General features: G+C 38.7%; 1 protein-coding gene across 2 annotated transcripts in view; it reads right to left on the bottom strand.

Moving 5' to 3' along the window:
• Positions 1-25804, bottom strand: part of LOC129724307 (uncharacterized) — a 153349-nt gene that overhangs the window by 80536 nt on the left and 47009 nt on the right. For both annotated transcript variants that reach the window (XM_055679064.1, XM_055679063.1), the window contains exon 3: positions 9432-9660. In XM_055679064.1, the coding sequence (XP_055535039.1) occupies positions 9432-9506 (75 nt within the window). In that variant the 5' untranslated portion in view covers positions 9507-9660. The remainder of the gene's footprint in view (positions 1-9431; positions 9661-25804) is intronic.

Below are 25804 nucleotides of genomic sequence, written 5' to 3'. Positions count from 1 at the left end.
TCGTGTGTGATGTGTGTTGGAAGATACTGTTGTAGTTCAGTATATATTTGTGACAAAATTCATCTCCCACCACTTGACGAAAACCTGTTGTAATTGTTTTTGTCCTGATGACGAGGAAATATATTTTCGAAACGTTGGCCTAGACAAGAAATAAACTTGTTTGAAAATAACCCGTGACCAAAATTGCCATCATTGAACCGACTTACCAATTGGTCAAAACACCGCTAGATTCTAACATGAACTCAATTGCTGACCTCTGGGTATCATCCAGGTTTCCAAAATACTCAATTTGGTCTATTTTCCAGAAACCAGAATCGTAAAAAGGTGTCCGGGGTCGGGTTTTTGGATTCTGTGTAAAAAACAGTTGGAATATGTGTTTCATGTGTGTGGGATCACCTCCCCTCTTGAGTAGGAAGGAGTGTCAAACCATTATTGAAACGTATCTTGTACTCCAAAATCTTCACTTTCCAAATTTGGTTCCATTTGCTAGATTAGTTCTTGAGTTATGTAGAAATTTGTGCTTCATACAAATGCAGCATGAAATTTGTATGAAACCCTTCCTTGGAAGAGGGAGGCGTGTAGAACGCCCATAGAAATATTTCTTGCTCCCAAATATCTTCACATGCCAAATTTGATTTTATTTGCTTGATTAATACTCAAGTTATACAAAGTATTTCTTGCTCCCAAAAACCCCTACATGCCAAATTTTGTTCCATTTGCTTGATTAGTTCTGAAGTTACGCCGAAATTTGCATAGACCCCCTTTTTCAGAGTAGGGAGGGGTGTCATATTATCATAGAAACAAATCCCATTCCTAAAAACAGCTTTATGGCAAATTAGGTTTCATTTATTTGATTAGTTGTCGAGTTATGCAACAGTTTGTCTTTCATTCGTATGAGAACCCTCCCTTCCAGAAGAGCGGAGTGTTGTCGAAACACCATTGGAATATTTCTTGCTCTCAAAAACCTTTAAATGCCAAATTTGGTTTCATTTACTTGATTAGTTCTCGAGTTATGTTAAAAATTATATTTTATTTGTTTGGAAACGCTCCCTTCTAACAAAAGGAGAAGTATCAGTCAACCATAAAAATATTTCTTGCTCTTTTAAACCATAACATGCCAAATTCGAATCAAATTGCTTGAATAAATCTTGAGCTATACAGATATTTGAATTTTGTTTGTGTGGGAGTCCTCCCTTCTAGAGCAGAGAGGGATTTCAAACTGCTATAGAAATATTTCTTGTTTCTTAACCCTTTTACGGGCCGAGGCTAAAAAAAATGTGATTAAATTTTATTGTTTATTTCTGATCACTGATCATAGCTCGTAATTATGAAGCAGAAAAAAACGAAAGTTGTTGGTGGCAATATAGTTGCCACTGCCTTATAAAGGGTTAAGACATTCACATACAAAATTTTGGATTTTTGGATCTATATTTTATGACTAGCTGACCCAGCAAACTTCGTCCCGCCCATTTTTTATTTATTTTGATAACTTCAAACATTTTCAATTGATCCTACATACATCCAAAGATTGACCTTGCGATTTGTTTATAGTCTGCAAATGCATGAGAAATCAGTTATTGAATACGTTATTTTGGGCTGTATTCCAGAAGTTGGAAATACCCATCTTAGAATTGAAAATGGTATCCAGAACCGATTCTTGGCTTCTATGCATCACCCATCATTAATTTGTATGGGCTCACTATGGGCTGTTACAGAAACCGAATTTCTGGTGTCTGTGCTGGATGTGAAGGAATGTATGAGAGCGAGTATTGCGATGTCGTGTGTTTATGTCAAGAAGACCCAGTAGAGCATAGCAGTCAAAGTTTCCTTGCAGCAGATCGCTTACAAAGCAAGCTTTAGCCACATATCGCCTCGCTTCTAGCAACTCTAAATTGATAAGTTTACACCGATCGGCATACCCAGGTAAGTTGAGGGGTCACGCCGGGGCAAAGCGAACAAACTTCCGCTGAACTACTTCAAACCTCTGTGTGTCATTTTGATAAATAGGAGAGCAAATTACTGCAGCATATTCCAGTATTGAACGTACCAGAGCACAGAATAGAGCCTTCAGGCAATAAATGTCGCGGAATTTCTCGGAAACTCTCAAGATGAAACCTAACTGGGAAGAAGCCTTGGAAAGATTAATGAAACGTGTTCTTTAAAGTTTAGCTTCGAATCAAGTAGCTATCCTAGATTTTTTACTGTCGTTTCACTCTTCAACTCAGTACCAAAAAGCAAGTAGTTGTGATGGTATAGAGCGCGCTTACGGCCAAACGAGATTGCTGAGCATTGAGACACGTTCAGGGACATCCGTTTGATGCAGCACCAAGTTCCAAACAGCTCCAGTTGCTGTTGTAGGAAGGAAGCATCAGCGTGGTCCTTTCTGACGAAGTATAGCTTAAGGTCGTCAGCGTACGATAGCTTGAAGCGTTTGATGGTGCTGTGAACATCGTTCATATATAGCAGGAAAAGGAATGAACCGAGATGGCTCCCTTGAGGGACTCCAGACGAGACAACAATTGGCGATGCGACAAAATCACCGATCTCCACCGACATATTCCGGCCGATGAGGTAAGAACGTAGCCAGGCCAACATGTTATTGTCGATGCCCATACGGTCAAACTTCGTCAGTGCAATTTCGTGGTATATCTTATCAAATGCTGCAGAGAGATCAGTATAGATAGCGCGTACCTGATGTCCATTTTCTATCTCTCGTTTGATAAACGACGTGAAGGTGGCTAAATTTGTCGTAGTTGACCTCTTAGGCATAAAGCCATGCTGTTCCGACGAAATGCAATGTGACTACGGTACGATGCTCGCTATGTAGTCGGAGTGCGGATCTTTTGCTTCTCTTCAGTAACCTTAATTGTCAATTAGACCAGGCAGGTTTTGCAGGTTTCCGGCAATGTTTACGTGGCAGACAAAGCAGATGCCGCGCAATCAGCATCAAGATCACGGAATGTCTCCTCCCAATCGATACTTGCAAGAAACGCGTTCATGTCGTCGAAATTATCTTTGCCTAAATCGTACAACACACTCTCAATCACGTCATTGAAACAATTTTCCAAATTCACTGGCATAGTTTATATGAGAGGGGGATGATATCTGCAATCTTTTACGAGGGATGCAGGAGCGCGAGAGACTGAACAATCCAAGCCTGTTTTCTCGCTAACGAAACAGAGATCAAGCGTACGTCTGTTACTACTTCATATCTCATTGACCTGTTTGAGTACTGCTGTACAATAACCATTCAACAAATTGATTAAAGCCAGTCTAAGCGAAGAGCGACCAGGATCCGGAAAGAGGAAGCCACGGGAGTCTTGCACCCAGGAAATTTCACGCAGGTTAAAATCGCCGAGAATCGCGATATTGTCTCTTACACCCATCTGGGAGACACTCCATTCAAGCGAACGTAAATGCTGCTCAAGGAGATAGTTGCCTCCTTGAGCAGCATTTACGTGATCTGGCGGAATGTACACGATACAAATAAAATGTGTAACTCTAGTCTGCTAGTCTATTAAGCTAGAGTTGATACCACTAACATTTTGATAATATATCAAAAGTTGATAAGGTGTAACCGGATTCCTAGGAATGGAGAGTGTGTCAGATCGAGAAACACTGTCAAACCACGAATACTTGCCAAGACTGGCAGTTTGAAAGCCCATAAAACCAACACTAGAGCCAGGGCCGGGACGACTTTGAAGACGGGAACTCATAGTTGGAGATTGACGCGAACCAGTGGTTGACACGACTGGGCTAGGCGGATCTAGGGCTTCCATACTGCGGTATGATGTGCGTCCCGGGGATGATGACATGTCGGCTGAGTAGCATAAAAGATGACGGCTTGAGCGAGATGCTGGTTTTGAACGTGGATGTAGATCAGTAGCAGGGTGGATGGCACCAGCGGCCGATAGAAGACTGGAAGCGGGTGAGTGATCAGGAAGTGCATGTTCAAAGAAGTAGGAATGCTTGCCTGGAGGAGCAGGCTGGAGAACCACTTCTGCGGAATTGATCACAGGGCCGCGACGACTCCGATGAACGCTGGCAGCATATGGCACGACTGTGACGAAGCGAGAAGAGGTCTCCATAGTGCTTTCTACGGTGCGTCGCGCAAACTTTCTGTATATATGCGTCTTGGGGTACAGTTTATTCGTTCATTGCTGCTACGTCTGGATCCAGTAAAATGTGAGGTGGGTCGTTCGTAGTAGGTTTCGGTTGCCAAAAATTTTCACTAGATCTGTTATCAGAGAACTCGCGGTAAACAATTCCCCTAGGCCAAGTGGAAGTTGATAGAGCTTTTTTTCCTTTAACTCAACGTTCATGAGTATTTAGAAAGAAATAAAAGAAAGAGTGTTGAAATCTCTTCCTTTCGCTACTAGCCGAGCCACAAGAGTATCCTCCGTTCCAAGACGTTTCCTGGCAAGGGCGGTAATTTGTTCCACAGAAACCTAGCAAGCGATCCGCGAAAGGTATAGGCAAAATTTTGGTCTAGCTGCAGGGACAACTGTAAATTCGGTGGAGGAAGAAGACGTAGTGCCCGTGCCGTGCAATAAAGCTGGTTTATTGGACTGGTTGTTATCGGCATTGAACAGTCGACGAGGTTTGGGAAATCGGGAATTCGTAGCGGTGCGTCTGATCGATCGTGGCGTAAACGAATTCGAATCCATCAACGTGGCGAAGTTGGTTCTGATCTCATTCTTCAGTTCAGTTGAGATTCTCCATAATGCCACTATGGTTATTTAATGCTCCTTCCAAACCCGTTTCGTGAGCAGAGCAAGCAGCATTCCTAACCCGAATGTCCTTTATCAACGATGTACAGGATTTGCACAATCAAAATAGTTGTGCATTTCTCATCACATCCTCGAATGCAACGGCAGCAATACCAGTCGTACACCAGTAACAATAAAATGCCACCGTAAGCTAGTTTTCGCATGAAACTGCACTGTTTGCAAATAGCTGGTACTAACTTCACTACTTCACTTTGGCACGAAATAAGCCTAAGCCGCAAATAATGACTTGTCCACTAGTAGTTTGATCATATAAATGGAGCGAAAACGCGGTGGTGTAAACAAACTTGAGCAGAGTTGCCAATGTATATTGGATGGCATTTGACACCGGAAGTCACCATCTTAGAATTAAAAATGGTGACTGTGGTCGATTTTTCACTTTTGTGTATAATTCTGGTTCCAAAAAACGCAAATGAGGTGGAATTTGGTCATTTTGGGCTGTTTTTTTAATTTTTTAAACGGAAGTCGCCATCTTAGAATTCAAACTGATGTCCGAGGTCGATGTGTGGCCTCTGTGAATCATTATGATTCCGGAAATAATCATATTGGGTGGTATTTGGACACTTTCAGCTGTTTTCCAGAAAACGGAAGTCGCATGTGGTGTCCATTTCTGGCATCTGGGAATTATTCTGAATCCGGAAATGGTATTGGTATTAGACCATTTTTTCTATTTGTTTCATTTGCATGGGACCGCTTTCTTCCAGACGACCAGCATTTAGAAATTTATTAATCCTATAAACATCCGCATGTCATATTTGGTTTTATTTACTTGATTAGTTCCTGAGTTATGCAGGAATTTGTGTTTCGTTTGTATGGGCCCTCCCACCCCTTTGGATCACGCCATGTTTCAAGGGCTAACATCTCCACGCATGTGTAAACGAGATAGCATATCACCGCTTCTTTTCATACATCTTTATCTTACTGCTGACAGCGGGCACAAATTAATTTGAGCCCAGGACATGAGTTAATTGTCATTCACTGTTACTCAGTATAGGGATGCCAAAGGCTCGGGCCCTCCCTTGCAGAGGAGAGAAGAGTGTCAAACTACCACAGGCAATAACTTTTGCTCCCAAAACATCCATACGCTTATATTGGTTATGCAGAAATTTATGTTTCATTTGTATAGGATCCTCTCTTCCAGAGAAGGAAGGGGTATCGAACCTTTATTTAACAGTTTACTACCAAAAAAAAAAAGATCCGCATGCCGAATTTGGTTCCATTTGCTTCATTAGTTTTGGAGTTATGCAGGAATTTGTGTTTTATTCGTATGAGAGCCCTCCCTTTTAGAGGATGGAGGGGTGTCAAACTACTACAGAATTATGTTTTGTTCTCAACAACCTCTAGAAACCTCTATTCAAGTCGTTATTTTGAATTTCGGATTGGATTTCGAATAGAACTACTACCTATCATATTCTTCAGTTAATTTAATTTTCTATCTTCATTGTTACATTTGCTCCTCAAAAACCAAAATCCAATCCATGTGACAGAAAAAAATCGAAAACATCAAGTTAGTTCAGTTTCACACGTGGACGCAGTAGCTATCCGAAGTTGATAAAAAAACATTCACGGGGAATTCTAGGCTGATTCGGGTTAAACTTTCGATTGTAAAAACATGGAAACTTTGAGAGATTTGAGACATTTTTTAAATATGTCCGATCGAGCTTAGGTTTTTGAAAGTTAAAACAATATTTGCGTTCCCCTTGGCTGCTGAATCAAGTTACCGATAATCATGAGAAACAACACAAAAATGTTTATTTTATTAATTAGCGGTAAACTATCAACATTGGATAATAGAAACTCTTAATTGAGGTAATCAATTATCGACATTTTGCTTGGATACAGAATACAGAAAATATGTTTTTCGTGCTTGGTGGTCTACAATCTAAAACAAGAAAAATGCGATTATTACCGCAAAGTATGAGAAACATAGAATATTATCTATTTTTAGATAAGAAAACTCAAACTCATCCAAATAACGGGAATAATTTTTCATCATATTTTCAACCAGAAGAAAGTTTAGGCAGTCATTTAGCAGTGCTTAGTTAAACAGTGTATAATAAATCATCTCACTCGATTGAATATCCGATTAATCGATGTTTACACTAGACAGAATAAAAAACCTCCAAACACACATCCAAAACCGGAGGATCGGAAAACTCGGATAAGCATTGCCCACAATTTTTTTCCTCTAACAATCCGCTTAATTGCAGTGAATGATGACGAGCTCCAACGAAAAAAAAAAACAAGGAAGGAAACCTCAGACGAATGCTCTAATTGGTTGTTTTCTTTTCTAATCTCATACCGTTTTATGTACGTCGTTAATCGTTTAGAGCTCGGGCCCCATCTTCCTCCCACCATGAGCATACTTTTGACAAAGCACACTGCGCATAATGGGACATTGATGGGAAGCCAAACATTCCCGGTTTTCTTCCATCCACTATCCGCTTGCTGCCTTCGAGCTCAGCCAAAAGAACCACAAGAAAGATGACCGGATTCTTCGAATATCGTGAACTTTCGTTCTATTATTTAGATTTATAAACTCCACTCTGAGGGGTGTCTGATTTATGGTGACTCCTGAAATGATGTTTTGACACACCAAGTGCTACTGCTTGTCGTGCTACTGCATTCTAAGCAGAGCATAATTTGTCTTGTCAATCGCGATTTGATTGCTGTAACGGTGTTAATTATTTTCTTGAACCGCTGATTAACTGTTGAGTTCTGACGTTGATTGGGGCAAGGGTTAGAGCTGATATAATGAATGGACATCTAGAACCAATTTTTCTTTGCTCCATGGTGAATATCGGTGTCGAAGTCCGCTTGACCCGGCAATGTGTCAACGGCATCCATCAAGTTGTTGCTGATCGGAGACATTTGACTGAGCTTGACTTCGGTTTTTGCTGTTTACGCCAGTTTGACACCAAATCAGGCAGCCAGTGTGAACCATACTTTGAGCACTTTGAGGGAGATATGCAAACGGTTAGGCCCATAGAGTTTTTGTTTTCAAGTCAATATTAATAGATTCGTTCACGGAAGAGTACCTACGAAAATAACGAACAGAAAACATATGGACGTTAGCAGCGTAATGAAGAGTCGGTTGTGGCATCTCACGTATTAAATTGGTTCATGCCTTTCCTGGAATTTTCGCTCATTTAATTGTTCCAATTGGTATAAAATAACCCTATTTTTTTCAAGCTCATTAATTTTACACTTTCTCACCGATTGCAATTTAGAGAAGACTTCCCATCCAAATATTTTTACATTGTAATATGTGACAAGACTAGACCAAAAATATCAGAATAGATAAACGCTGATTAACCAACAGTGTTTCATCGCACCCCGGGAGGACAATGATCTAGAGCTAAACATCACCCGAGCCAGTCAGGGTTTGCATGCCTCAACAGTTTCCCGTTGAGGCAAAGTTGATGAACTTTTAATTATTCTACGACTGCCTGGTTCCAGTCGCCACGTCGCCGCGTCGATCCGGCTGCATTTGTGCATCTCACGCGAATCATTGCTAGTAAATATAACCAATTCCCGGCGTACACTGTGTTCCTGCCCCTGCCTCGAGAGAGTGTAAAAAATTAAATATAGGCACGACAGTTTTCCTCCGCATTCCACCCACAGCAAGGAGGAGACATGATGCGACGCGGTTTGATGCGCATAAATTGAGCAAATCAGTTCCACGTTTTCATGCCAAAGTGCGAAGCTAGATGAAAGGAGTGCATTCTTCGGGGAGACACAAACTCCAAAGGTGGCATCTGCGAGGGAGAAACTAATTGAAGATCTTGATGGTGCAGTTCTGGGGAAAATGTGATAGTCCGAATGGAAGTGTCTTATGCACTGCGCGAGGATGTTCGGTGCGGTTTATCGAGTTTATTGTTTATGTGATCATACGTCTATGTTAAATAACGTCAAGTGATTGTTAGCAGAACATGCCTTACAGTTTCAACCTCTGTAACCCGGTATCGTAAGTATTTATAGCATAATTTTGTTTCCAAATCGTTTGCTAACACGGCGTAATTTCGCACTGCCTAAGGTGTGGAGGATCGACATAATAAACGAGAACGGTTGATGGGGTTCGGGTCATAAGTTTTATCCACGCCATAGACAAAGATATTTAAAGACAATCGCTCCTTATTCGTTCTCCGGTGAATCTTGACGGGTTGTTGCGACAGACTGACGCTGAGAGTCTTCTTTGAGCGTGAAACTTGTCGGAATTATAAAAGTGCAAATTATGGTGTCGATTGACTTCAGACTAACGAAGCTTTTATTGGCGCCACAAATGCGGTTCTATAAAAGTGAAGGTCCAAAGACGAATTAATATACAAGTGATTGTTCGTAGTTGCTGTTCTTTGAACTTAATTTAGTTCTAATGCAATATAGCATTGAAAACAACATTTTCAATGTACTTTGCTTACACACAACAATCCAAACCTATGTAGGTTAAACAGAGCAATATGTTGCAGCATCCTATTCAATTGTTTAGCAAAGCTTAACGCTATAAGAGTCTGGAAGCCATACTCTCAAAGCTAATATCAAATGTTTTATCTTTATTTACCGTACAAAAAAAAAACTAATCCTCGCTAGATTTGCTGCCACATTGCATAATACTAGTAGTCGTTTGTTTGTTTGTTCATTACTTACCGTCAGACACGGTAGCCATCGCAGTGCTGCCAACGTGCGCAAAACGTACAAAACTAGTCGCACATTCGCATTCATTTTTCGATGCTGTGGTGTGGCTGGGAAAAAACTGCGACACAGAATTCACTGCTATCCGGTGTCACTGACACTTACACCGTCCGGTGGCATTGGATAGACATGTGGTCCGTTTAGGTCCCGGGAATCGTCGGCAGCGTACAGCGAAATTCAGAATCTGCAAAAGAGAGTAAAAATAACCACCATCACTATCAGAATCAATTAGTTCCAATTCGTTCCGCCATCTCCCGGGCGGGTTAAGCTTAATGGTTTCGTTAACAGCTGGAGTAATTACCCGAAGAAGCGAATCGCTTCGGGGTGTAACGCAGGCACAGCGATCATGATTTGGAATGTTAAATGAAAAATTATTTATTAATCCTCGCAAAGAAGAAGACAGCAGTTAGAAGATGGAAACATTTAAGAGGTTTATTGGAGAGCTTGTTTTGAGTTAAAAATTATTCTCAGTTCTACATTTTTGATACATTTTACCATAATACTTGTGGAAACCGACACAAAAATCATCTAGAATCATCACCGGTCATCGAAATAAATACGTTAAATAAAACGTAATGGAGCATGTCGGTCGTTCAAAGGTGTTTACTCTATTTGAACAAATAATAAAAAAAAAGATAATCTTATGTGCCCATTTAAAGATTTCGAAAATACGGCTTCGTTAACTTTGGGCACCTCATTACAAAATATCAAAGCAGGAATAATAGAACCTTGTCATTTGAATTTGAGAATTGTCTGACAGTAATAGGAAACAAATTGTGTCAAAGGCTAGAAATTTTCCTTTGAAAGCATTAAAACGTAAAAGATGCTTTTAGGAAGCTTGCTGATCCATTTCCTATAGTATGTTTCTTTACAGAAGATCAACATACTGCGAACTTAGATGTAGTACTAAGATCCATAGTTTATTTCAATGAAAAAGCACTACACGGAAATTTTCCGCGATAGTTCGCTCGATTACAACTGCTTTTCCTCTGTCGGAAATAAATGTAGTTGTTGATATGTTCAATATGATGGCACTAGTTCAATATCTTCACCAATGTGCAGATTGGTTACAAGATATGCAGCAAAACAAGCCTACAACATACGTTGTAGCTCGCACATAACAAAAAATAGCTACATAGATGTTGCTAATTTTATAACAAATATGAGGATTTCAACAAAAATAACGTATAACTCTTGCATACCTAATAGGTTTCACCTATTCTATGTGAAGGAAATTAATCGAGTTTAAAAAATGATGAGTCTTCTGTTTTATTATTTATTGCAGATATTCAACCAGAAAAAAAAAGTTAAAGGGTATGTGCTTGAGTGCCCAAACGTAGGCTTGACGTGGGACTATTGTGAGTGTAAATATTTAATTCTGCCATGCCATAGTATATAACACACACCAAACGTACAAATACCATACACAACAATCCATGAACAAAAAAAAACATATACACCTGTCATGAACCAAAGCATACAAACTGATAGGAAAAATATTTTTTTTGTTTGTGTCCATCGTCCATGTCCATCGGACGGCTAAGACCAATGTTGGTTCATCTCGCCAAGGGAAAAATAATTAACTTGTTGCCTACAAAAGTATTCTATCATAAATAAATTTACCTCGGATGAATGCATTTTTGCACACACATGTTATACACACATCCACGTTTTACACACACGTTATATACACACACACACACTACTCACAAGCACACGCTCCTCAGACACACCCACGCTACTTACACACACACATTAACACACACACACACACACACATTCACACAAAAACACACATTCACACAAACACACATTCGCGCACACACACACACACTACTCACACACGCTACTCACACACACACACACGCTACTCACACACACACACACACACACACGCTACTCACACACACACACACACGCACGCTACTCACACACACACGCTACTCACACACACACGCTACTCACACACACGCTACTCACACATAGGGACGTTGCGATACCACCGATACTAATACAGAATCGATCCTTCTGCTTCCGATACTCGGATATTTGGTATCGATGTTTTACCAGCGATACTTCATCAATATCGATACACACCTCTAAGTATCGAAAAGACTCAAAACAACCCTGTAAAGAAGAACGAACGAAGCAGAAAACTTGCTGTTTCCTGTGCCATTTTGATGCATCGTATGCATGCATGCCATCTCATCGGCAATGCCAATTTAACAGAAATTTCTATAGAATAACCTACGGGAACGATCCTTTTCTACGGTCATGCAGATCCGAAGGTGAATTCTACAGAGCCATGCAAGCGGCTCTTTTCGAAAACAGGATCAATTATTAAGGAAAAGCGTAATCGACTTTCGACTAAGTTTCTGCAGAAGCTTGTGTTTTTAGATTCAGTAGATTTATAGACCATTTTCCGAACTGACAGGTGTCACGTATTCTGCTGTTAATGATGTTGCTTTTACGTGCGTTATGTCAGCGACTCAGAGCTTTCTGTCAAAATTCCATTCATAGATTGAGTTCAGAAACGTCTCGTAAAGTGGTCTATATAAATGGTTTAATTGAATGAACTGGTATCGCACAACGATACAATCCGGTATCGATACATTAGCCTCGATACAATCGAAATATCAGTACATGCTTTCGATACAGGTATCGATCCTAAGTATCGATGTTTAATGGTATCGCAACGTCCCTACTCACACACACTACTCACACACACACGCTACTCACACACACGCACACACACACACATGCACACGCTAACGCTACTCAGACACACACACTTGGTATACGAAACACTATACCTACACAAATTACTATCGGCAGCATCCAAACGGCTTCCAAGTCTTCCAATGGTCCCTTTCAACGGCTTCCAATGGTCCCCAGTGCCGTTCACGTCCAGTTTCGGACTGTATTCCAACAACGATATCTGAATTAGATTACCACTGGTGGGGTCCAACTCAGATCGAAGGGAAGCCGAACTGTTCGCTTTGACGGTCGACCAGGGAATGATCTTCTCTCAACACGGAATGTCCTTTTATAGCGTCACTCAGTGTGGGGAACTTGGGTGATTGGGGGAAGAACCAATCACGTGGAATCTCTGCTTTCTTCGTCGCTTGCGTTTGGTGATGAATGCGATGCCATTTGGCTGGCATTGCTAGCCAATGACTGAATGCGTGAAATCATTTCGTCTATGTTTTTGAAGTCTGCGTTAGGGAAATATACCAATCGTATGAGAAATGTATGTGGATAATCGACCTTCAAACTTTCCCGCAATTTTCACGGAGTAATGAGAAAATGGCAACTAAAATTATCATGTTATACAAATCTTGTATGTTTTAGCTTTCCAACGGTATATCAACTATTGGAATCGGAACAGTTGTTTGAGCGGTATTAGCATCCAAAATCTTCCATTCCGCCAACCAAAAACGTTACATGTTCAATCCAGTTTTCCCAGAATGTACCTTAGTATAGTGAAGAAAGACGTAGTCCCACGTCAAAAGTTACTCGAACACTCTTTTGACAACTGAAATTGAAATATATATTATACTAGATAGATTTTCACGACACAGGTGTGTATGGTTCTATCGAGCAAAATTTACAAAAAAAATTACCGACTTTCTACAACCGAGGTTCGGTTTACTGAACAGTGGGCCAATGTGTGATAAAATTTTTTTTGTGAAGAATCCTGGAAAATATGATTTTGTTTGAAATTTGCACAGAAGCTTCGAAACATTCAGAATATACATGAACATTACATTTTTTATAGATGAATAGTGAGGGTTTGTGACAATGTCTGAATTACGATCCCAATGGAATGTATGTAAAAGGAAAATTTGATCTTCGAATTTCGTTTAGCGGTAGGGCTCAGAAGTCTCGTCTTCTCGAAAGGAGTCCCTATGTAGTATTTCAGCTCAATCGGACTTCGGAAAGTCGTGTTTCTTAGCACCCTTGTGAACACGTGTTGGACCACTGTTCGGTAAACGCGCGCATTGTAATGCTTGTAAAATATTGATATATAGTACAAAAATAATTTCATTTATAAGCTACTAGAATATATCAATATTTAGAGTTTCAACTATTTTTTCTAGTTTAAAAAAATTATTGAAAAATTGTGTTTTTGAAAACATTTGCGCGAAACGCTCCCCTCCCTACGGGGTGGGAGGGGAGGTATGCCAGGTAGGTTTTTTTGTACCTAATACTCCCAGCTATCAAATATAGAAAACGGAATATGTTTATCACATCTCAGGTATGCATAAATAAATTCTAAAATACTGTTCTATGAATCGAAAACCTAGGCCAACATGGGTTAATGATTCAGTGTTCGAAAGATACATAGACGCTGAAAATTGAAGGGGGTCACGGTGTCTCTGGTTGAAGATGTTATTTGAAAAAAAAAAAAAATAGTATCGCTCTAATACTCACCATTCGAAAGCTTAAGGTGTCTCCTTCTATATGACAGCAAATTTGAAATGTTCTATCGGCGGGTCTAGAACAATTTTTTCAAGTTTCATTGATTTGAATCTCGTTTAATTAAAATTTTTTGGACTTCTTTACAAAAATTGGACACAACTATTCATGGAAAGGATCCAAGTAGGCCATTTATTATCTCTTGTTCTGATTCGGGATCAACACGTGGTATCGTAAACCTAGCAGTGTTTGTGTTTTTTATAGTGGAAATATTGCAATGGAATGGTCTAGGATCACAAAGCAAATTGCCTAAGGATTTTTTCAATTGCATCGATTAACCATTGATATATGGAAAACAAAGCGATACAATAGTTGGCATTTGCCCACCGCCAGCACTCCACACAACACTTGGGATTGTAAATACCATTTACAAAAGAGCCACAGTAAATATGGATTTACGGGACGAAATTGCCACAATAAAGAACTGACATGTTATAGAAAACGGTGGAGCATTGGGATTGCTCAAAACGGTAAGGGCTCGAAAATATTTTATTTTTTTTCTGTTTGTTATCATTACCCACATTTCGGGCGCTCGATCAATTTACTGACGTCTTCAAGAGTTGTTTTTAGGAAAAGCTATGCAATGATTATAAAACGAAGATTGAGAATTTCTCGAAAGCGTGGGAGGTAGCAAGTTTGCCGGGAACCTCTAAGCTCCATATTCTAAAATATCATATTGAAGACTTTTGCGAGCCAACAGAATCAGGATTGAGTAAATACGGTGAGCAAGCTAGTGAGAGTGTTCATTTTGATTTCAACACAACCTGGAATCGAGTGAAGGCTCCCGGAACGTCAGATAGCTATGATCAACAACTCCTTCGAGCCGTAATTTTGTATAATAGCGGACATCTCTAAATTATTGCTTTTTGTCATACTTTTTGTCATACTTTTTGTTTGTTAATTAGTTAAGTATCCAGCTGAATCACTTGATAAAAAACAATCTGCAGCTAAGAAACTTTTTCTTCGTCTTGTTTTGCCTTTCTCCTAGAAAGGTATAGCAATCACTGAAAAAACTAAAGGTATAAAAGTACTCAAAAGGGCCGAATGTCATATATCACTCGACTCAGTTCGGCGAGCTGAGCATTTTCTGTATGTGTGTGTGTGTGTGTATGTGTGTGTGTAACGCTCTTCCAATCTCACTCGATTTTCTCAGAGATGGCTAAACCGATTTCAATGAAATTGATTGCGAAAGAAAGGTCTTATTGCCCCATAAGACCCTATTGAATTTTTTTGTAATCGGATTTTTAGTTTAGAGGTTAAGTATCAAATTGTGAAAATCACGAAACATCAATATCTCAGAAACTACGAAACCGATTTGAACAAAATTAATTTCAAATGAACGGGCTACCTAAAAAACCCTTAACTTTTGAATTTTATTAAGATTGGACATGTGATTCAAAAGTTATGCAAAGAAACGTGTTCTCGAGACTATTTAATCTCACTCATGTTTCTCAGAGATGGCTGGACCGATTTTCACAAAATCGGTGTCAAATGGAAGATCTAGTTGCCCCATAAGACCCTATTGATTTTTTTTAACTTTGCCTGTTATGTTTAAAAATGTGAAATCCAGCTATGAAAAGTAAAATATTCACAAGACTACTTAAACTCACTCACTTTTCTCAGAGATGGCTGAACCGATTTTCACTAAATTAGTGTCAAATGAGAGGTCCAGCTGCCTCATAACACCCTATTGAATTTAACTGTAATCGGACCGTAACTTCGTCTGTAATGTATCGAAATGTGGAAATCGCGAAACTTCATTATCTCAGAAACTACACAATCGATTTGAACAATATTGATATCAGATGAACGGGCTATTTAAGGGTTAACTGATGAATTATGATTGAACAAGTGGTTTCAATGTTTGGCTGCCCTATATGTTTCCATTCCATTTGATTATAGTCGAACTTAAGCAACCGTTATATATTAAATTGTTAAAACAACGAGTCTTTTATCTCAAAGATTACACGACTTATTCAACATAACTAGCGTCATACGAACGAGAAACTTACAAATAACTAACTTCATAACAACTTGATATGTGGTTCAAAAGTTATGGAACGAAGAGAAATTCAAAGACGATTTAAAACTATACCTGCTTTGATCAATATACGTGGCCTCAACATAATTTAAATGTGGTTTCGTACTATTTGAACATACCCGGTATCGCCCGTGATGAAATTGTTCGAAATTAAGAGTCATTTCTTTTATTTCGCTATTTCTTAAGCACTGACATTACGTCAAATTTCATATTTTATACATCAATTACAACATCAATATTTTAGAACACAAAGAGTGAATATACTTTTAATGGATTGAAACGTCCATGTAAATCTATTTTTACAAATAATAAGTTTGAATGAGAAAGGCTGGGTCTGACCGCTAGGTGGATTAACTTAGGTTTTTCTTTTAAATTTCGGAAAGTCCCAGCTATGATCTGACTCTAGATATAACCATAATAGCCCGGAACCATGTTCTCCATATCTTTTTCACTAGCATTTCAATTAAAACTAAGTTTAAAAAAAATTGTTCTAGACCCGCCGATAGAACATTTCAATTTTAGTGATGTATGAATGGGAACACCTTAAGCTTTCGAATGGCGAGTGTTGAAGGGATACTAATTTTTTTCGGATAAGTTTCTTCTACCAGAAACACCGTGGGGTGTATATGTACTGATAGAACTTACAGGACGAAAATAAATATGGAGCAAGTTTACAAGAATACAACGAAATGTTGGCCTAAACCTTTACTCTATATTTCTGATGTTTGTGTTAGAGAAGTAACGCTGCTGTACAAATGAAAGCAAACGCAGCTTGCTATGAGGGTTTTAGAAAAACAACTAAGTAAGGCCAGATGGAAGATGCGGGCTGACAAAAATGCCACAGAACGAAGACATTATACATTGTTGACCGATGTGAAATTGGCTTTCATGCCATTAGGGAGAAATCGGAAAACTAAAACAACAGAAGGGTTGTGAGCCTTTACTGCAAGGTTGAAGTAGAACTACATAAGGCTGCTGCTACAGCTGTTGTTACGCGCTGCTGCTGAATTTTGTCCGACGGTTGCACCAGCCGAAAGTAAAATGATTGTTTGAGCAAAAGTAGACTCTTTTATTGTTTATGTTAATGTTGTGAGAGACCATGTCTGGTTTGTTAAGTATTGTCTTCTCCTAGTTTTCGGCCAATGGGTGTTGCTGACAGACATAATGATGAAGTTCTAATTGCCGCACGCAAAATTTTTCCTTGTTACTTCAAAAGCAAGAATTAAAAATTCTTCTTCTGGTAACAAATTTCGCACACACTCATCGCTTTATGAGTACTCATTCAGACCTGTTTGATGATACAAAATTCGTGCCTTTATTCGCTTCTCGGGTAACTCTGGTTACATGTTTTTCATCTTGAAGTAAACAGTGGGGAACGAAACAAAAGTGTTTCTAATCAGATATTTGAAGCTGACCGGTGAGATTATGCTCATGAATGAATGTAGGGTATAGAAATAATGCTAGTTATTGCATCAATACAAATGTAGTGAGTTTTGTTTCGCTATCACATACATTGAGGCTCTTGGTTGTATGTTCTCCTGCAGGAAGCCGTCATATATTTTGTTACTTTTGAGTTATTAATCTCTTTGCTCAAAAGTGACAAAATCTTCTCCGTTTGTTTTGGGTGTGCTCTAATCGAATTTACAACCGTCTTTGTTAAAGCGTTTCAAAATTTTGAATGAAATGTATTGAATATTTTTGAAAATTTATGCAAATGAGGAGTCGTAGTACACAATAAACACTGCGCGGTGCAAACAAGTTTTGACAGTCAGAGTGCATACAGACTAAAAAAGCATTTCACTTTTGATTCTAGCGCAACATTAGAAAATATTAAATCGACAATCATAGGTTTTATTGGTCCTTGACAATTTTTTGTTCAACTTAGAATCAGATATGATGATATGATAGTGGGGATTAAGATACAACACAGTGGAAAACTTGTTTTCACACTAAATACGAAACACGAAATAGTGTATATTCAAAACAAGTACTGGTATGTGATCAAGAAAGCCTCTATGGCTATTGGTGAAACTTCTATTCTTCGATTCTTCTCAGGGTGAAATTGATCGCCCTTGATATCCATACATTCTATTGCAAATATGCTATTATTCAATATGTTCATGATTATGAAAAAATAACGATAGGGTAGGGAACGGTCTAAGCAGTGGCGCCTATTTTAATCAGTTGAAGAAAGCAGGCCTTGAACTCCTGAATTTTGATCAATATCGACAATTTCAATGATGGAATCGAAAACTTTGATTGTTTAGTCTGTTGATATACTTCTGTTTGAATTTCACCCAACACATTTCGAGTATTTCGTCTCAATACACAGGCGGTTCCTAAAGCTGCTTAGAATATGTTCCCTACCCTATATCAGGTAAAAATTTATTTATTTTGGTCAACGAAATGCAGTTTACTAAATTTGCTTCATTTAAATATCGTTAGACGGATTTCAAATCGGATTGTTGCGAAAGTTCAAAAAAAAAATTATCAGTATTACAATAATGGTACGGAATAATAATTGAGGAAAATTATATTTTTGAACCTTTATCAAACTTTACTCACTTAACTTAATTTAAAGTAATTTACCCTTAATTAAGATTATTTTAGGTAAATTCAATACTTTTTTGTTATTTTGAAGCTTATTTGTTTAAATTTGATTGAGTTTCGACTGCGTTACAGTGTTTTTTCGAAAATTACAGGATTTTTTCGGAAATATGTAATATTGCACCGGGCTTAACTTCGACAGGTTCGTGGTTCTTGCAAAAGTTGCATTTTAGGACACGTAAATTGCATTGCCTATATAGTATCATAAGATCAGTATCTTTCGATCAACATCTTTAATCGCGCATTTGTAGGTGATCAACTTCACCCTAGTGATCAATTTCACCACATTCCACGGTACCTATTATAGGTATTATAGGTATTCTGTCAATATTGTTAGAAAAAACAAGCATTAAGTGATCTTAGTAATATTATTCCCTCCATTTCTAAGGTGTACATAAATAGTTTTAAATCAAGAAATAATTATAGAAATCATACATAGTTTTGAAATTTTTATGGCCAATGATATATTTGTTGCAAAATCGCCAGTTTCGAATACGGAATGCCTGTTGGTTCGGTTTGGTTTATTCGAGTTTAAATAATTTAGCCTTTTTCGCGAAAAGTTGTTTACTGAATGATGTTAGTGATATGTTTATTTATGTATTAGAACAAATTATATTAATATATGCGATTATGCAGTCTTTTGGAATAAAATAGTATGTCAAGTTCTCCTCATGAAGTTTTTTTTTTGAATTTTTAAATTCAATCCCGATCATGGCGAGGATGCACCTGAAGTATCACTAAAAATCTAAGGAAGATAGAAACTAGAGACGCAACATGTACGGACCAGTAACACCTAATCGGAAAAAAGCCATAATAATCATAGAAATGGAAAGGTCAAAATCGCTTGCGTCGAAAAAGTAGCGCTTGATCAGACAAGCCCCAGGCTTTCGAAGATTAACAAAAGGAATACAGGAAGCTCTCAATTGTCAAACTAATCGTTCGAACATTGTTTTTTGGACGAATGAAGACTCAACAATTTTACGAACTAAAATGTAGAGAACGAAAACATTTAGCACCGAGGGATGGTTGGCATGACCAATCTTCGCACAGCCGTCAACATATTATACGAATTATTATTGGTATTGGCGGCATATAATGTTGAAACCTATCAAGTGTGTTCGTGGTCAAACGACAATGCAGCAAATATATTGAACGCAGCAGATGTGTAAATACAAAAGGAAAACCATACAATTGCACAAGATGACGCCGAACTTCTTGAGAAGTCCGGTGAGATCAATTGTACCTATATTTAGCATTATATATGGTGAAACTCTAGTAAATAGTCCTCTACGGCCATGAAACTATGCTTGTGGGGAATCAACGCGCCCTTGCGGTCTTCGAGCGGAAGGTGTTGCGTACCATCTTCGGTACAATGCAGATGGAGAACGGACCGTGGAATAGGCGAATAAACCAGGAGATGCTTGGGGAGCCATTTATCGTTCACACCACGAACATTCGTATTGCGACCATAGAAATGAAGGCTCAGAGGGATGTGATATATACCGACTTGAAAACAGCTTTCGACAAGATTGGTTATCGGATATTGCTCTGTAAACTCTCTCGACTTGGCGCCTCAAGTAAACTAGTTTCGTGATTTAGATGAGAAAAAAAAAACTAGTTTCGTGGTTCAAATCGTACCTTTCGGATAGAGCACTGGGAGTTAAAATTAATCCATGTACTTCGAAACCTTTTACTAACGCGTCAGAGGTTCCTCAAGGAAGCAACCTGAGTCCACTGCTTTTTATTGTATTTTTTAAACGATGCCGCCCTATTGCTTGAGATTAACTGTAGGCTGATTTATGCGGATGACCTGAAACTTAATTTCGTTGTACGTTCCTCGAAGGATTGTGAACGTCTGCAATAATTACTTAATATTTTTGCCAGTGAGTGTAAAAAAATAAGCTGACTCTAAGTATTGGCAAACGTGTAGTAATTACATTTCATCGCATCTCCCAGCCTATTAAGTTTGCGTACAAAATTGATGGCGTTACACTCACGAGAGTTGATCAGGTAAACGACCTCGGCATCCTGCTAGATACGAAAATGACGTATGACCTTCATCGTTAAGCGGTTATATCCAAAGCGAGTCGTCAACTGGGATTTATCTCGAAAATAGCTAAAGATTTTTCCGATCCCCACTGTTTTAAGGCGCTATATTGTGCTCTGGTTCATCCTCTTTTGGAAACTGCTGCTGTAGTATGGTGTCCACATCAAACCTCGTGGAGAATCGAACGCATAAAGAAACGTTTCCTCAGACCGGACCCAAAGGATTTACCATGGCACAATCCATCAGAACTTCCTCCGTATCCTGACCTATGTCTGCTCCTGGGTTTAAATACGCTGCAACGACGACGATCAATTCAGCAAGCGATACTAATTGGATAGTTTCTCAACGGTGAAATCGACTCACCTTGGCTGCTTTCGCTTCTTGATGTGCGAGCACCGCATTTTATTTAACGAACCTATCCATTGATTCAAAAAAAGGCTAATTAGTTCGACTTTGTTGTAGTTTAGTTGAGGTTTTCAATTCTTTAAGATCAAGTGTCAGATGAATTTAATTACAAATAAACAATAAACAATGAACATTGGCAGGTTGCGGTGGGCTGGGCATATCGTAAGGATGTCGGACGACAGCCCGTTAAAGATGGTTCTTGAAATCAATCCATCAGAGACGAGACGTAGAGGTGCATAGCGGGCAAGCTGGATTGATTAGGTGGAAGACGACCTACAGACCCTACGCAGACTGCAGAGCTGGTGAACTGTAGTCTTGACCCAAGTGGAATGAAGATGACTCTTGCGTAGAGCAAGGGCCAAACCACGGCTTGGGACTGTTTGTCAAGTTAGGCTAAGAGCTTTTTGTTTATTTTTTTCGGCTCACTTAGTATCCTACTTCTATTTGTTCTAGAATACAAAATTTTTACCATTGTTTAAAAGTATTCCACAGTCGTCAATTTTTTTAAATCTCCTTTTTAATATTTTCGAATTGAAAATACTTTTGCTGAGTAATAATTAAAGTCAAAAATATAAAGACAATTTCATTCGGGAAAAAAAGAATACAAAATTATAACTTTTTGTATCTACTTTTAACCTAAGATTTTTGATTCGGAACTTGACCTTTATACACAGACTTCGCAGCCGACGGTTTAGTGTACAGGACAATTGAGGGGCTAGCGCTACGATCCTACTGACACTAACAGCAAAAACATCATATCAAGAAGACTGAGAACTCTGCCTGAGATTGAGCGACAGTTTTGGCAGCGCAGTCTTTTGAGTAAAAGTGGAACTGACGCATGCTAGTGTGTGTGCTGTCGATGCGAATGCAAGCCGAACGCACAGGCTGGACCAGCACATACGCACACTCTGTCGTCGCAGCAATGTAATTACCAGCACATTCATAGCAAACTTCCACCTTTAATAGATGGAGTGCGCTGTTTGATTTGAGTCTTCTTGATATGATGTTTTTGCTAACAGTCTCTCCCGAGCCGAGACCTGAACCTACGACGACTGGCTTGTTGGGCCAGCATCATACCTCGAGACCATCTGGGAGATGATACATATTTTTGAAAGTGATTGTAACTTACACTTTCTTTTAATTATAGAATCAGAGAAAAATCATACATACACAATTATAATCGGTGTAAAATAAAATTTGTCTCAAAAGAAAAACAACAGCGGCAGTGGCGTAGTAACAGTGCCGGCGGTGCCGGTAATAGCAGCTTCAAACTAACTTTCGAAACAAACCGAAAGAATTAAAAAGCTTCATAACAGCTTTATACCATAAAGTGTTAGTTCCAGACGAACGCATAACTATCCCATAACATAGAAGAGAATTGACATTGAACGCTGACAAGGCTGGACTTGAGTAATTTGTTAGTATATCAGCAGTAAGTGAAAAATAAATCATTTTTATGCATACGAATTCCACACGTGACAGGACTGACTTTCCGTTGCCTTGCAAAATTGCATTCAGACAGGAGGCGCGTGATATTTAGGTGGTACAATCTCTGCCAGTATTTCCCAGGAACTCATTAGGTAATGCCATTGCTATGCGCTGGAACTGACTCATTTGGCCAGTCACCCTTGAAAGTAGTTTTCGCTTGCACTCCCACCGCGAAGTTACGTACGCACCAATCTGGTTCAAACTTTGCTACGCTTTTGACATGCATGCATGCATTACTAATAAAAGAAAAATTATATAAACAGTGATTTCAACAGGCTTTTTGTTGCAAAAAACTTTTTCTCAGTCAGAATAAATCGAATTTCATGACTTAGATTTTTTAACACAAGTTTCATAAGTTACCTCACATTAGATAAAATTTCTATTTTGAGTAATTCTACTCACATAACCATGAACCAGTCTAATGCTATGTTTACCCGCAGAGATCGAAAATTGCCGTCGAAAATTGCGCTCTAAATGACAGCTTTACTGTGGTGACTTAGTGTAGCGGTAGATAGGCTCAAACTCTGACATGTTTGCTGCTACTTGTGAGCCTAGTTTGTGTATAGTAAGTACCTAGTAATTATCGCACCGTGTTGCAGCTTAACAACCGTTTTAGTATCGATCGATATCGAACGCCAAAGCCGTGTGCCGTTCGTTGTCACCTCTTAAACCGCTGGCATTATCAACGGTTCCCTTCAGCTGTGACAAGGTTGACCTTAACGATGATTGATCTTTTTGTACTCTTTAATCCCGTGCACGATAATAATCTGTACAGGGCAATTACATTCCCTACTGATTGTCGAAGCAATTTGATTTTCATGGGAAATACTTTGTATGCTAATTTGAAAGCTATTACATGTAATCAAACATAGCATACTAATACAAGAAGTTAATTGAAATTGACTAAAATAAACAAGAAAATAATAATTTGTCATGTTTATGATAATGTCATGCTACGCGATTAACTCTCACTGTAGCCGCTCACATTCCAGCCCATTCTGTAATAAATAAAACAGTGTGCCAGCCCATTGCCCACAAGTTTATAATTTTTAAACGGGTGCAAAACTTCGTTCCAGCTTAACACCTCAGCCTAACACAGCATCCTAATAATAATCTCCGGTGGAAAAATAGATCAGAGCAAGAGACAAAACATCACACAATAAATTACTATGCCGGAGCGCCCAAGAGCCGCATGTCATAAAACGACACTCATTTTGCTTCCAACTCCCTGTGGAAAAAATTAAAGCCACAACCAGGCGGGCTGGCAGCGTGGCAGCTCCGCTGGGATATTCCGGAACGATGCAAGAACATAAAAACACATGTTACAGTTACGACGGCGATGACGACGACGACAACGACGACGTTGAGCCGCCATGTAGTCCACGGAAGGGGTTTTAAATCAAAACAGTCGCACTCGAGTTGTGCTTATTCATACTGCGTAGTCTTCCCGTCCGTCTCTGTTTTTCTCCTTCTTTTGCTCTTCTTTCGGTCTTTATCTGGTTTTGTTTCGGTTGTTGTTTGTCAATTTTCAGGTTAAACAAACATTACCTACTGAAAGATTTGCTGCTGCTCTCACAGTTTGTTTTATTTTGACTGTTGACAATGTTTCAGACATTTCGGGCTCTATTAGGCAAGTGAGACCTATGATGATCTGGTTTGTAAGTGAACTGGGTGCTTTTGGATTTACGTAAAAATGTTTAATCGTATCACATGTCATATTAATTTTTTAGTTAATCCTAGCAAAGATGCTGTATAACGTGGATAACATGCTCAGCTCTTATGAAATTCGTTCGAAAAATTGTTTTTTTGAACATTTGAGAACCTCAATCAAACCATTTGCTCTTTCAAACGAAGTGTTTTTGGTCACTTCCAATTCCTATATTCAGGCCAAAAAAAAAAAAAAAAAAAACTAACGAATCCGAAAAGTTGAATATTTGACGGGGTAAGAGAGAAGCCGTTTCTAAAAATTTATCAAACCAGTTGAATTCAATGAAGTTTGCTTCTAGTCAACACGAAAAATTGCCAGTGGTTCGTCCCTCTTCCTTCCCATTTCATACTAATATGGGTCAAATTTAACTAACACAGTTTTTCTGAGGTGAAATATCTTTGTCTTCCATCGTTCCATCGTTCCAAGTGAACCCGAAACATCGCTTATTGATTCAAGCTGGGCGTGAGTCAAAGTCTGCGTTTCGTCTTCCCGAGTGTTGATGATTGAAACAAGAGTAACGGAAATAGAACGATTAAAAAACGATAAAACGTAATAGAGGAATGAGTTTAATAAAAACTTATATGTGGAAAAAGACCACCTTATTTCTTCTATTTGTGAAACTACCTAGGTATATGCAATAATGGATGAATAAAACATCAATATAACCTATCATGCTCAGGTACCTTAACCCTCTAGTATCCAAATTAATTTTTAGACGGACTTCGAAAAAATCACTATAAAGCCTTATAAACATTTTTTAAGTCCTTATCGAAGCTTTTTAGAGGTTTGACTGAAGACCGTCTAAAGGCGGCACTGGGCACTAGAGGGTTAATGGACTCTTTCAGAGGCTTCCAAGATGCTTTGATTTGCGACGGATATCAACAATTATCACCTAGTGTTGGAAACAGCTCCACGCAGTTTTATTACTCTTTGTTACATTGCCGTAAAGAAAACTTCATGGTACAACATTTCATTAAAAAAAGCCTAATATTTTTATTATTTCTATTCCTTTAGTGAAAGCGATTTCGAATTAAAAAAATAACAGGAGGGTTGTGTGCAAAGCCACGACCGCAAGGTTGAAGCAGAATACTTTTACAAGAAAGATAACCCGGTTGCTTGCGTGTCAGTCATTTTTTCTAGTAAATAAACGTTGCCTAATCAGATCAATCGAGTTTTGCGCTTCAACAAGGATTGACCATTTCCAATAATATAGTAAGTTGCTTGTCATGGTTGGGGCTTGACAATTTTTAAACTTTGAGATGAAATTTTTTCGGTGCTCATGACTGAAGGAAAAGACAATTCAGTACGTTTTGAGACACGGAGATGAGGTAAAATTATTAACTTTCACACATTTTAAAATGTGAAATAACTCACTAGAAAATATTAACTCTTTAATCAAGTTTTTATTTCATCATGAAAAGGACAATTTGTTGTTCATTTTAGTATCGGATTAGATGCCGATCACATCTTTGCGTTATTACTGACAGGGCGAATAAAGTATTCCTTGTGATAAAGTAAACAATGAAATGCTGATATAACACTCAAAACTAGAC

This window comes from Wyeomyia smithii, chromosome 2 (genome assembly GCF_029784165.1).
Source record: "Wyeomyia smithii strain HCP4-BCI-WySm-NY-G18 chromosome 2, ASM2978416v1, whole genome shotgun sequence".
In the NCBI taxonomy this organism is placed as follows: Eukaryota; Metazoa; Arthropoda; class Insecta; order Diptera; family Culicidae; genus Wyeomyia; species Wyeomyia smithii.
This window is presented reverse-complemented; position numbering and strand designations above follow the sequence as displayed.